General features: G+C 46.7%; 1 protein-coding gene across 3 annotated transcripts in view; it reads left to right on the plus strand.

Annotated features, from left to right (window-relative positions):
- Mapk14 (mitogen-activated protein kinase 14) overlaps positions 1-13,861 on the plus strand; it is a 54,013-nt gene extending 40,152 nt beyond the window's left edge. Inside the window, exons 9-12 of one of the 3 annotated variants that reach the window (XM_021221076.2) lie at positions 6,958-7,037; positions 8,136-8,214; positions 11,492-11,665; positions 12,629-13,861. In XM_021221076.2, the coding sequence (XP_021076735.1) occupies positions 6,958-7,037; positions 8,136-8,214; positions 11,492-11,665; positions 12,629-12,696 (401 nt within the window). In that variant the 3' untranslated portion in view covers positions 12,697-13,861. Of the gene's footprint in view, positions 1-2,659; positions 2,740-6,957; positions 7,038-8,135; positions 8,215-11,491; positions 11,666-12,628 lie in introns of all 3 variants that reach the window. The other 2 variants (XM_021221075.1, XM_029532839.1) reach the window with 2 other exon arrangements.
- The last annotated feature ends 6 nt before the right edge of the window (positions 13,862-13,867 follow it).

The raw sequence follows: 13,867 nt of genomic DNA on the forward strand, positions 1-13,867 counted from the left end.
AAAAAAAAAAAAGAAAAAAGAAAAGGAAAGGAAAAAGAAAAAGAAAACCAAGTGTCTTAGTAAATGTTGAAGAAAAGTATTTCATGATGAGATTGTTCTTTGCCTTTTGTCTTTGAAAATATGTATCTTTTAGAAAACAGGAGACTTCCATATTTGACCATAAACCTTGAGAACTATTTCTGTGTGTGCCAGTGAAAATGACTTTGTCTACAATTCAGGAAAGAAGGGAGCAGGCTGGCTTTCAGTGACACTTATCCTGGCCTGTCACTAGAATGACTCGCCCCACCCAAAGACTTTATTAATTCAGCCAGGCATGAGGGTACACACCTGTGGTCCCAGCACTTGGGAGACTGAGGCAGGGGGATTTTTGTTTTAACTACTATGGTAGTCAACCTGAGTTACATTAATTATCTAATTGTCCTTTCCCTCTTACTTACTTACTTACTTACTTATTCTGCCTTCGGCATCTTTGGCTTCAGATAATTTATGAGTTAAAATTTGTTATTATCATCCTACTTGAAATACATTTTAAACTGATGATAAACTGAATGGTAGTTTGATGCCCGGCATGGTGGCACACACCTTTAATCCCAGCACTCAGGAGGCAGAGGCAGGCGGGTTTCTGAGTTCGAGGCCAGCTTGGTCTACAGAGTGAGTTCCAGGACAGCCAGGAGGACTATACAGAGAAACCCTGTCTCCAAAAAAAAAAAAAAAAAAATGGTAGTTTGAGGCAGGCAGAAAAAAGTTGAATGACAGATGTCAGAAGTGCGGGATATGAGGCTAAAGAGCTGGTTGGGATTTAGTCTGAGATTTCTCACCCCTGCAGACAAGGGAGAAAGGGATGGATGAGCCCTGCCTGCTGATAGATGCATGTTATGTTCTTCAAGCAGCTTGGAGGTGAAACTAAGTCAGTTAGGAAGCAACCCAGACTCCATCTTCCCCAAAGGGAATATAAAACTCTTTAGAAAGTCTAGCTGGTTAATAAACTACTTTGGAGTCATACGTGGTAAAATCACCCCTTGGAGGGCTGGAAGAGTCTAATATTTTTCTATTAACATACATCCTCTTGAAGTGGCTAATCAGATATTCCTGAGTAGTAGAAATGTGAATGGAGCTAGACTTAGATAAACTGACTAGCTTCTTTCTGTCTGCAAGGAAGATGCTCAACTGTCACCATTAGCATGTCGGCAGTATCACAGCCTGAATGAGTCAGTGCCCGTCTCAGTCTACCCACTGTCAGCACCTGGAGCACCTCCTGTTTTCCAATTTCATTAGCAGCTTTTTTTTTTTTTCCCCCTTTCTAACTTCAGAAATATCTTGTGTGAGTGAACTTCCTTCTGGGTTACCTCACTTTTCTGTAGGATGCCATTTTGGGGCACTAGCTCATCTTTTCTTAAAGATTAGTGACTGTTTCAGACCTGTGAAAACAGCTGTAACTGGTGTGTAAATACACGAATGCACGGCCTTGTTGCATTCCAGGAAAACTCCATGTATAAAACAGGCAGCAGGCTCTACCTTCCTGTCACCTTTCTAGAATTTTCTTTTGTTTAAGCAAAAAACAATTTTCAGAGGCAAGATGCTGTCTTATTGCATAAGCAGTTCCTGTGACTAGGCAACTGTGACTTGCAGACACTGTCCTCTTGACTGAGTCATGCTTATTTTGCCTCTCTATGTGCAAGCTAAGTCTTCTCTGTTCTTTAAATGTTGTATGTGCCTTTTATGTATCAGATAATCTAAAATAAGGGGTGGGGTTCAGCATGATGGCATACATGGTAGTCCCAGCGCTTGGGAACATGATGCATAAGGACTCTGAGTTAGGAGGCTGCTGGGGGGTTAGGTGACACAGGAAGGACGGCGATGATCCTGCAGAGGCTGACACGCTCACACAACCTCCCAACCTCACCATCAGCTGAGGTACGGAGCAGCTATTCAGATGCTCACAGGAACTGACTGAAGGCAGTGAGTAAATGGCCTCTGATCTTCCTGTGGACGCATGCCCATTTGTTCTGAGGTTTTTTATGGCAGAATGCCCTTTGCCTTTCTGCTTTTCAAGTCTTTCGTGAGTAAACTTTGGTTACTTTACAGCATTATAGTTGCAGCTTGGTGTCTTCCATAGTGGAGTAATACCCTCTGCTGTCCCTCACATGCTCTGCCTCCTAGAGGGGAGAGGGGAAGGTCTCCAGAGGGCATGGTGTCTGGGAGGAGATTACAAGCTTGTTAGGTCAGGCCTTAGGGGATGGTCACAAATAGACTGCATAGCTGTGGGCTCCGCCTCTGCTTGCCAGCAGTCTGCTTAGCTGCCTCCTAGTGCCTTGGCGGAAGGGGGGGGTGGAGGCTGGGCCCATGGACTGAGTGGCATGGCCTCTTATCTAAGACCCAACCACAGTGGCTTTACTTCCTGCTGCATGGTGGTGACAAATGTGTGTGTGGCGGTATTCTGAACCTTTCTACAGGAGGAGCAAGTCGTGCTGAAAGTGGCCACCCTACAGAAGCCTTCCACCCAGATTCTTCCACCATGTTGGCCTTGTTTGGGGGGGGGGGTTCATTTCCATTATTGGGATTTTTGTTTGTTTGTTGTGTTTTATTTTGCTCATTATTGTTTTGTTTTGCTTTTCACTTTTATTTTGTCCCGACATTTTCCTTTATAGTCCACCATTAGATATTGATCAGTTGAAGCTCATTTTAAGACTCGTTGGAACCCCAGGGGCTGAGCTTCTGAAGAAAATCTCCTCAGAGTCTGTGAGTTGATGCTTTGATTGTAATTACTACCCTCTGGGGCCTCTGCCACTTGCCTCCCGTCACTCTGCACTCTGACTTTGAAATGCTTGTGTGACGCGTGCTGTGTGTGATTTCTGAGGTATGCATGTGTGCACACATGTGAGCCTGCATGAGCCCGCTTGCATGCATGAGTGTGTTTTATTCTAAACTATCTTCATCTGGGTGTGGACTTGAGATCATGGGAACCCCTTTGGGGCTATTGTATGCTAATAAAACTGAGAGTTGGATTCCAGTTCGTTCCACGAGGGTACTGGGAAGTTTGTGTGTCCTCCTGAGCCCTGACTTCTCTGAAGTTGCCCACTTGCTCAAGAGCATCTAATCTCCGACACCGTGTGCTAGTCTGACTTTAGCTCTCAGGGGTGATATGTGCCACGTCTGAAAGTTACCTGCTCTTTACTTCCCTAAAGGGGCACCTCCTGGGCGGGGTCTTTCCATGAGCTCCTCTCCCCACCCTCAGACCACACAGAACAGCTTCCTCCCCTCATGACAAAGTCTGCAGATGGCTCTGAACTCCTCCATTGGTCAATACAGTGAATAGCATGAGGGACCACTTGGAACTTGTGCTTTCTCCATGGAGTCCATAAGAAGGTGACTCTGTTTTACTTTAGCCATGGTTGGGTTTTTTTGTTTTTGTTTGTTTGGTGTTTTGTTTTGTTTTTTGTTTTTGTTTTTTTTTTCTCAAGACAGGGTTTCTCTGTGTAGCCCTGGCTCTCCTGGAACTCACTTTGTAGACCAGGCTGGCCTTGAACTCAGAAATCCGCCTACCTGATCCCTACTTTGATCCCAGCCTCCTGAGTGCTGGGATCAAAGGCATACGCCACCACCCGCCCAGCTCTACCTGTTTTTCCCTGATGTCTTTGCAGCTTTTGTTTTGTTTTGTTTTAAGCTGTTGTCACTTTCTTTGAGGAAGCTAGGAAAGCCCCCCCTTCCTCTCATTCCTGCTTAGGGAAATAAATGGAGGAGCTAAGCCCCAGCTGTGCACACCTAGGTTCCCCTCCCACCACTTCCCAAGTAAGAGCCTTCTGCCTAGCTAAGAAGGGAGTTGCCTCCCCTGACAAAGTCAAGACCCCGAATCTGCTGTGTAGCCATATGTACATAAAGGACCCTGGAGCTAAGAACAGCTTTTGAATGCCTATTCTGAGGAGTGTGAAAGGGTTGCTGGGCCTATTTTATTTTTTCGTTTATTCCTTTAAGATAAGGAAGCAAAAACAAACTGTGATTTGCCTGAGTCATGCTGTGAGTCCCTGGGCAAAGTCAGTGCCTTCCCCCCCAGAACCCTCCCCCCCAGTATTCTGGTCATGTGAGCTCATCATCTCATGCAGTCGCAATCTCATGCAGTCGCACAGGACAGTATTTTGAGAGTCGTTGTCAGAAGTATTGACCACAACTGAAGAGGTGCTTTTGAAATGCAGATGCTGGGAATGGAGAGCCAGAGCTCTGAGGGTTTAGTAAGGACTGGCTGGTAAGAGGATATGGGGCAGTTGCAGCTTGGGAAGGAGTTCAGCCAGCTAGGAGTTCAGTAGTGCTAGTGACACTGAGGTGGCCATTCCTACCCTGTCTGGGTTTCTTTCACTGCCAGCAGCTCTGCGTCCCCCTCCCACTCCAGCATCTGCTTTGTAGATAGGGGCTGCTTGCTACAGATTCTGAGGCACACATGTGAGGTAGGTAATATCTGCCCTTCACTGACCCATTAGTTCTGTTTAAGAAATAATGCTGGAGCTGGGCAGTGGTGGCGCACGCCTTTAATCCCAGCACTTGGGAGGTAGAGGCAGGCAGATTTCTGAGTTTGAGGCCAGCCTGGTCTACAGAGTGAGTTCCAAGACAGCCAGGGCTATACAGAGAAACCCATGTCTCAAAAAAAGAAAAGAAAAGAAAAGAAAAGAAAAGAAAAGAAAAGAGAAAGAAAGAAAGAAAGAAAGAAAGAAAGAAAGAAAGAAAGAAAGAAAGAAAGAAAGAAAGGAGAAGAGAAGAGAAGAGAAGAGAAAAGAAAAGATGCTGAATACATGGCCTAATAATGAGATGTCTTTTATCTTAACAAGAAGTGGGCACATCATACATTGGAACAGTTCTAGTGCAGCAATGGACAAAATCAGCTACCAAGGTAAACATCCTCTCAGTGATATCTCAGTTGAGTACAGTAGGGAGAAAAGAGCTTCCCTTCATAATTGTCAGAAATGGGTAACGGCAGTCTAAAATGTTGGGAAAGTGTGGGCAAGGTTTATTTAGTGTTGATGACACCACCCAGTACTTCTGAAATTTCCGAAGTACCAGCTGTGATGGTGCAGGTCTCTAACCCCAGCACTTAAAAGGCAGAGGCAGAAAGAATTGAGGTTTGAAACTGACCTAGGCTACATAGCAACTTTGAGGGCCAGCCTGGGCTTCATTTGTAAGATACTTTTTAAAAATAAATAAATAAACAAACAGACAACTATTGTAGATGTAGCTCAGTGACATCAACATGGCCATGGGTCTAACCCCAGGCCCCCCGGGGTGGGGAGCATACAGTACCTACATACCGGTGAGATAAAGCTGACTGAGTAAAAGTAGTCAGAAAAATTTACTAAAGCATCGTAGTCAACAGAACACGGAGTAATTCATTCCTTCTGGAAAGAACAGAACAGGGATGCCAGTGTGGACAAGGACGCAGGGTCTGAATAACAGAGAATGCAGGGACTGGGAGAGCAGGACAGGAAGCTGGCAGGCCACAGGACAGCTCACTGCTTAGTGTGCTGGCCAGCCAAGGAAGCAAGGGCATGGCCCCTGCCCTCTTCGTCAGAGATACATCTTCTTGACTCCCAGATGACAAATGGCTGATCCTGTACATGTCGCCTGCAAGGAGAGCAGGAGAGTGAGCGTGTGAGCTCACCTGAATCCTGGTGGCTAGCTCACCCTGTTTGTCCTGTCTCTCAGTATGCAGAGCACTGTTCAGTGTGGAATTTTCAGAGGAAAGTCCAAAGTCTATAGAGAGTGAGTCAGCCCAGCTCTGCGCTCAGGTAGAGGAAGGACAGATGCATCAGCAGTAATCGCCTTCCAGCAGGGCTCATGCTAATGTGCAAGGAAGGGAAGCCATCACTTGGCTTGTCTATTAAAGATGAGATTCCAGCTGAAGGATGACTTGATACTTAGGTGAGGAGAAAGGAAGCTCACTAAATCGTGCTAAGGTTTAGTTTAAAATACTTTCATCACTTTGAGAGGGAGCATGTGATAAACTGGCAGTGGGTTTCTATTTCAGAAGCTGTGGACTGTACCTGGTGAGTTGGTGGCCTGGCTGAGGGAAGTTAGTAGTCCTGTCACTGAGATGGCTTAGCAGCAGAGACCTGAGTTCTCTCCTAGGGCCCACACAGTGGGCAGAGAATTCTACAACTTGGCGATCCATCCACTGATCTCCATTCATTAGTGGTACATGTGCCCTGCCCCTCCCCACCACACAAATGAACGTGAAAATGTAGTAATGTAAACTTCATGTAACTTTGCCCCGTCAGATAAACACAGCATTTCAAACTTTTTGTTCATTGACGTTAATGTCTTCCCTCACTACAGGTGTGGGAATGATTGTGGCATGCTCTGACACTGTCAACCAGACTGTGGCTTCTGTTTTGTCTTTGCCATCACTCCTAAAGTACCCTTCTTCACCTACCTATATATTTGTGGCATGCATTTTAAGTATATCACTGCCGATGTCTTTGAGACTTGGTGTAGCTCAGCACCCACACTCCAAGTGTCAGCCTGTAGGGTGTGTCTCGTAGAGCCTGTGCCATCAACACTGAGCCGCCTCCCCGGGTAGTTCTGTTAGCTATGTTAGGTTTCCAGAATTTCATCACCATTATCTCCATCTTCTATGTTTGCAACTGCAGCAAACAGGTTTTGGCCATTGGGACTTGAAAATGGTTCTCTGGCTGGCATCCTGGATCAAGGCAGTCTGCTTCCAGAGAACCTAAACTATTTTAACATTAAAGTTGACACTTCAGCAAAAGTTTGTTTTCATGTGTGTGTGGCCACTCACCGGCTACATGCCTGATAATTCCTGCCGTCCGTTCTCCACAGAATGTTGTAGCATGCAGCCTTAGGCTCTGGCCTGGTGTGGTTGGGAGTTGTTTGCTTGGGATGGCTTTTGACTTAAACAACTGGAGTTGATTTCTACACTGTGTCCTAGCAATGCCCTTGACTAGGCATCTTAAGATATTAACCAGCTTCAGCAGATAATGCGTCTGACGGGGACACCCCCTGCTTATCTCATTAACAGGATGCCAAGCCACGAGGTGAGAACAAACAGCATGCACAGGGAGGTCTACCTCGGAGGCCACCTTCTCATGGTAGTGTCTGTGTATAGCCAGCAGTTTCTACTGTCACTGAATGCTTGCATGTGCCCCAAGACCGACCTGTTAAAGCAGTACTGGCCGTGTGCTAGCGGAGTGTTGACAGTTAGGGTGTGATGTCCTGAGCCTGTGAGGCAGCGATGCAGAGGAGGGCAGTGCTCCCTGGAGTTTGGCTTTCTGGATCTTGTGCTTGAGGTAACAACGTGTGTCGTTGCAGGTGTATGTAGTTAGAGTGTGCTATAGCCGTGTCACGGGTGCATGGAACAGAGTTCATTAGTGTGCTTGCTCTCCACCCATTTCACAACCAAGAGAAGACTGCATGCAAGCACACACTGTAAACTCCATTGTGCTAATAGGTGTGCTGGGTTTTTTAAAAAGACAAGTAATTCATAGTAAGTATGAGCACTTGGGGAATCAGGTTCTTGACCAGGTCATAACTAACCTAACTCCGGTTTATGATCAGAGGTGACTGAGTACTTCTTGGAATGTTCCCTTAGTATTTTGGGAAAACAGGCTAGCAGACAGACAAACCCTCGTAGAGCATTGTGTGCATTTTAGCTCTTGTCTGTATTGAAAAATGACTTCTCTGGGTGAGATGTGCTTCTTACCTCTATTCCTTTTTCCATTCTACATGGTTAAGTAGGAAGGGATTACAGCCATGTCTGTGTCTGGTTCCTACAACTTCAAATTGCAGTTTGTTTGCTTCAGTACCAACTCTTCTTCATGACCTACCTGATTAGGAAAATGGTCCTGGAAAAGACTGCTTGGTCTTAATTCTGGTTTTAAGCTTCTGACCCTTTGACCAGAAAGCTAGTAAAGAGTAGTTGATTGGTTTTCGCTCTCATCCACATGAAACAGAACTGTGGGGAGACCGCAAGAATAAAGTCAGTGGTCACAAATCGAGGGGGTCAGTGGCTAGAAGAAGAGTAAGCCTGAATTGAGCATCCCAGACAGTGGTCCACACGGGCCTCAGCCTAGCTCATTCCCTGAGATCACTAACACTACTGAACATAGTCATTCTGAAAGTCTGTGTTTTTACAGGCAAGAAACTACATTCAGTCTCTGGCCCAGATGCCGAAGATGAACTTCGCAAATGTATTTATTGGTGCCAATCCCCTGGGTGAGTTGATCGTGCTCTTATTTTGTGACATAAATTAGAAATTTGAAGTTTTGGTTTTGACTAAAAAGACTACCTACTTTTTTTTTTTTTAAATTTATTATATGTAAGTACACTGTAGCTGTCTTCAGACACTCCAGAAGAGGGAGTCAGATCTTGTTAAGGATGGTTGTGAGCCACCATGTGGTTGCTGGGATTTGAACTCTGGACCTTCGGAAGAGCAATCGGGTGCTCTTACCCACTGAGCCATCTCACCAGCCCAGACTACCTATTTTTTTAAAAAAATATTTATTTATTATTATACATTAGTACATTGTAGCTGACTTCAGACGAACCAGAAGAGGGTGTCAGATCTCATTATGGGTGGTTGTGAGCCACCATGTGGTTGCTGGGATTTGAACTCTGGACCTTTGGAAGAGCAGCCAGTGCCCTTACCCGCTGAGCCATCTCACCAGCCCCAAAAGATTACCTTTAAGCCAATTTTGGGTATTAATAAATATGGCTGTTATTGTCTGCCTGTATTGTCACATAAAGAAATGTCATACAGTGATAGGCTTGTATGTTTATAGGCTTGCAGAATATGGAGGAGAGGTCAAGGGAAGTGAGGAATGCAGAACAGGGAATTATGGGGACTTGGGGGAGAAGGAAGGAGGTGTGAACCTTACAGCTGCTGGTGGTAGGTGGAGCCCAGCTGAGGACAGAAAACAGGCACAGACACATGATTAATGCCCAGCAGTGGGTCCTGATGTCCTCCACTCTCACAGACTCATCCCCCTTTCCTCCCCTCTCTGCCCTTCAGGGTATAAGCAGCTGCCTTTGCAGCATTAATTTGGTGGCTGACTCCTTGTCTTCCAGCCCCCATCACCTCCAGGATCACCTGGCAGAGGAAGTGACAGTGGTAGCTCAGAATGTGTCTTGCTATGGATGGTTACAGGACAGTGCTGAGGTTCTAGTTCCTCTCTCTGGTGTAGTAGGCAGTAGTAGGTACAGAGCCATCAGACCATTGTCTCCTGCCAGGAGAGGGGAGGGAGCAGGTGGTGGCTGCTGTCCCCTGCCTCTACCATTCCTGCAGATCTTACTATAAAGTCACTGCACTTAAGTCTTCTTGAATCATGTCCCTTTCTGAGGGTTCCAGAAGCCATGTGCCAGAGTTACTTATCCTTTGAAGGGCTGATGTCTATGGCAGTGATTTCAAAAGCTGGGAGAAGCAGGGGCTATTTTCCTTTCAAGAACTCTGTCCATAGCCACCATACCGAGGAATGCCTGTGGCTGTGGCAATGATTCCTGTAGCAGGAGAGGTGTGTGCATTCTTGGAGGTGGGAGTCCAGCCTAAGCTACACCATTCAGGCCTCAGGTGTGCATGGTACTGACAGGTTGGGTTAGGTGTGTGGCTTCCCTGTCAGGCTCACTGGGCTCTCTGTAACTTACCTTGAGCTGTAGCATGAGGTAATGGTCTGAGGTCTCTGATCTCTAATCTTTGCATGATGATTCCACCCCTGAATCCTCACCAGCAGATGTGCATGCGGTGCACAGTGTCTGAGTCTTCTCTGATGGAGTTGATAGACATCCCCATTTAGACACTGAGAAGAACTGGCTTACAGGAGTGAGTCCAGGCTACTGGAGACTGAAAGGAGGCTCTGGCCCTTCTGGTGCTCCTCACAGCCTGCTCACATCCAAACGTGCCTGGCAGCCCATTGCCAAGTGCTGGTCAGAAGGAACACGCTGTTACCGATCGCTAGCCTAGCCGTCCCCAGCGTGCTAGCTGGGCTGCACACCAGCGATATAAATATTAACAGCCCTGTTGCCAGTCACAGGCTTCACATCACTGCAAGTCTCAAAACACAGCCGAGAACTTCACATTGCCCTTTGATCTTAGAGTGTCTATTTATGTCTGCCTCCATCCATGAAAAGTCTTGTTCTTACTTCTGACCTTGTTCCTCATCTAAGTGCTTTGGTCCTGAGGAGGTGAACCTTTTTACCCCAGGGTACCAGGCACCCACTCATTCATGTTCAGTATAAAGTTAGCAGATATGTAGACAAATGTGAGAAGGATTTGTATCCAGGCAGTCCACCAGTGCTTCAGTGTTGAAGACAGGGTCATGTGGCCTTTGTGCCACTATGCACACTTTGCAAACTTTACCAGCTATATTCCAGCCCTCCTCCAGCACTCTAAACTGGAGAGCCAGCATATATATGCATGTTTGCTGTTTCCTCTGTACCCTCAAAACCTGTGTTTCTGTGGATAACTGGTGTTCAGGCTGCTGGGTACATAATCACTCAGAGGAGCAGAGGTATATCATCTCTTCAGGAAGTTCTCCTCAACACCCACAGCCTTCCACATTGAAGAAATCATCTCGAGCTGTAGAGATGGCTAAGTGCTTAAGAGCACTGGCTGTTCTGCCGAGGGGTCCTTCGTTTGAGTCCCTGCACCAACATGGTGCCTCACAACTGTCTTTAATTCCACTTCCAGAAGATCCAGCACCCTCTGCTGGCTTTTAGATTTTCAGCCAGCAGGCATGCACTGTAGTGGAGACATACTTAAACATAAATTTAAAAACTTGTGGAGTTTATTTCTGTTTTGTGTGATAACTGCTCTAAACAAATTATCCTCCTTAGCAGGGCGACCTCATCACACAGAATTCAACAGGTCTGCTCCCCAGCCTCTATTGAGGTACTTTTGGGAGAGAAAAACCTAGAAGCCATTATTGAAAATAACTGATAATCACCAGGAGACAAACCATCTCCCCATATTATTCACTTGGGGAGAAACGGGAAAGAGCTCAAAATGCCAACCACCTTTAGCTCAACAGCAGTGGAGCTCCTGGCTGTGGTGCCCACAGTTCACAGCATCACCTGTGGCATGGTTTCACCTAGCATGCCTAATTTCACTCTTACCAACGATTGAGATGGAATTTCTGGTTTTTGGTAAATCTAAAGACTAGAGAAAAATGGGAGGGAGTACATACAGCACACGAAGAGTGGAAGCCTCTGATGATGGTGTGCTCAACATCTGGAGTGTCTACAAGTGAAAACCAAGGCAAATGGAGAGGAGAAAGCTGGAGGGGGGAGTTGTTTGTTTATTATTCTGGGTTTCAAACCCAGAACCTCAGTAATGTTTTTAAAATATGCCAGAGGCACTCACCATGTACACAGAGGAAAGGGATTGCATGCAGAAGCAGACACCTTAAAGGATGCTTTGTGTGGATGTGAAAGGTGCTTGGAACTTGTACAGTGATGGCACTAATGTCATGTGTTTTCCTCCTCTTTTCTGATGTGACAGCTGTCGACCTGCTGGAGAAGATGCTCGTTTTGGACTCAGATAAGAGGATCACAGCAGCCCAAGCTCTTGCGCATGCCTACTTTGCTCAGTATCACGACCCTGATGATGAGCCTGTTGCTGACCCTTATGACCAGTCCTTTGAAAGCAGGGACCTCCTCATAGATGAGTGGAAGAGTGAGTCCAGGGCAGGCTAGCATGGGCCTTGAGCTTGCTTTCATTTTATTCATGTTTTGTATGTTTTCTGAGCCAGGGTTTTTCTCTGTTTTTCTCTGTAAGTTCGGAGGAACTTACTTTGTAGATCAGGCTAGCCTCAAACTCAGAGATTCATCTATCTGTCTGTGCCTCCCGAGTGCTGGGATTAAAAGCATGTGATACCAACTCCAGTTTATATAATTTTTTTTTAACAGTGCTGGAGATTGGACCTAGGACTCACACATATTTCCAACATACCTGTGATCCTAGCACTTGGAAATCAGATTAAAAGTTTAAGGTTAAAAAAAAAAAACAGACTGTAAAGTTACTCACAGCCTGGTAGGTAGTTTGTGGCTATCCTGGGCTACATGAGAACCTGTCTGAATAAAGCCCTCAGGAATGGTTGCCAGCAGCTCTTTGAGCTCACTGCCAGTGTCTCTGGTGTGTACTTCCCTGATGGGCTGTGGACACCAAGTAAGTGCACAGCCTTCACACCGGCAGGGCTTTGAGGTGCTTGGCAGTTTTACATTTACAGCATCTTTTCAGGATAAAGAGGGTCCAGTGTATTTCAGCACAGAACTAGGACAGGAGTTTTTTATAGCTTACTTTTGGCCTAGTTAGGAACAGCCAGGAATGGAGCCACATCTCCACCCCCAGTCATACTCCTTCATAAAGCAAGGTCAGTTCTGCAGTTAGACTCCGGAGCAGGACTGCCTCACTGTGTGCAGTGCTGCTCCAGGGAGCACTCAGAAGGAGCACCTTGCATGATGGAGTGGGGCGATAGTTCTCTCCGTGGCCTTGAACTGGAGCTGATCTGCTGCAGGTCATGTGCAAGGAGCAAGGCAGATTGATGCAGTTCATCAAACCACTTCCAGGAGGGAGGAGTGTCTGTCGGCAAAGACAGGGCCCAGAGTCTTACGCCTCACCCTTCCTTCCCTGCCCTAGGCCTGACCTATGATGAAGTCATCAGCTTTGTGCCACCACCCCTTGACCAAGAAGAAATGGAGTCCTGAGCACCTGGTTTCTGTTCTGTCTATCCCACTTCACTGTGAGGGGAAGACCTTTTCATGGGAACTCTCCAAATACCATTCAAGTGCCTCTTGTTGAAAGATTCCTTCATGGTGGAAGGGGGTGCATGTATGTGTTAGTGTGTGTGTCTGTCTGACTGTTCGTCTGTCCACCTATCTTTGTGGAAGTCATTGTGATGGCAGTGACTTTATGAGTTGTGAGTGGTCCTTGGCAGTCTGCCTGCTTTCTCAGAGTCTGGGCAAGTTGATGGGAACTGCCATCTCCTTAGGGATGTGTGTGTAAAGTAAGAAATATGAAAATATCCCTGTTCTTAGTTACCTTGCCATTTTGGCTTCTCCTGTGGCCCTGCCTTTACCATATCACAGTGACAGAGAGAGGCTGCTTCAGGTCTGAGGCTCTCCCTCAGCCATGCATAAAGTCCAAGAGAACCAACTGGCTCCTGGTCTCTAGCCTGTTACCGGCTTGCTTAATGTCTTCAGAACCTGACAGGTATGTTTAAAGCTGTCAGTCTGTTTGTGCCTTAAAAGGAGAGAAGGGCGCGTAGATAGTTAAAGAATCTCAGCTGCTGACGTTCTGAGCCAGGCAAGTGCACAGGGCTGTTGGATGGCCAGTGGGGAGCTGGAAAAAACAAGGCAGCCTTTGGGAAGGCCATGGTGCATGTGTGTGCATGCCTGTATGTGCAGCTGCCCTCCCTCACTTCAGGAGCAAGCTGTTTGCTGTGCTTACTGTTCACCTCGGTGCAGAGGTCTCCAGTGCCGGGCACAGGCGCCTGCCATCAGTAGTTTCCTGTGTCATCTTCACACGTAGCAGAGCACGGATGTGTTTGCATGCTGTGCCCTTGGAGCTTGTCCTGTCTTCTGGAAGCCCTGGGCCAGGCGTGGGAAGGCTTCCCAGCAGTTCCTGTCCACATGCCTCCGCCCGCCGACTCCATGGACACACTGCTCCCTCCTCCTCTTCCTCCAGCTCCTTTGTGTTGAACACAACTGATCCTCCAGGTGCTCATGGTGCAGGAAAACAGGACGGACAGAGCACCTGAACCCTTGCCATCTGATGTCACCAATTCAGGAAAACAAGTCCTCTCCTAGGACTGTTCCTGGTTCTGGAAATCATGTTCTCCTCACTCATGGTGACAAGCTAAGAAAGCTGAAAGCTGAA

This window comes from Mus pahari, chromosome 21 (genome assembly GCF_900095145.1).
Source record: "Mus pahari chromosome 21, PAHARI_EIJ_v1.1, whole genome shotgun sequence".
In the NCBI taxonomy this organism is placed as follows: domain Eukaryota; kingdom Metazoa; phylum Chordata; class Mammalia; order Rodentia; family Muridae; genus Mus; species Mus pahari.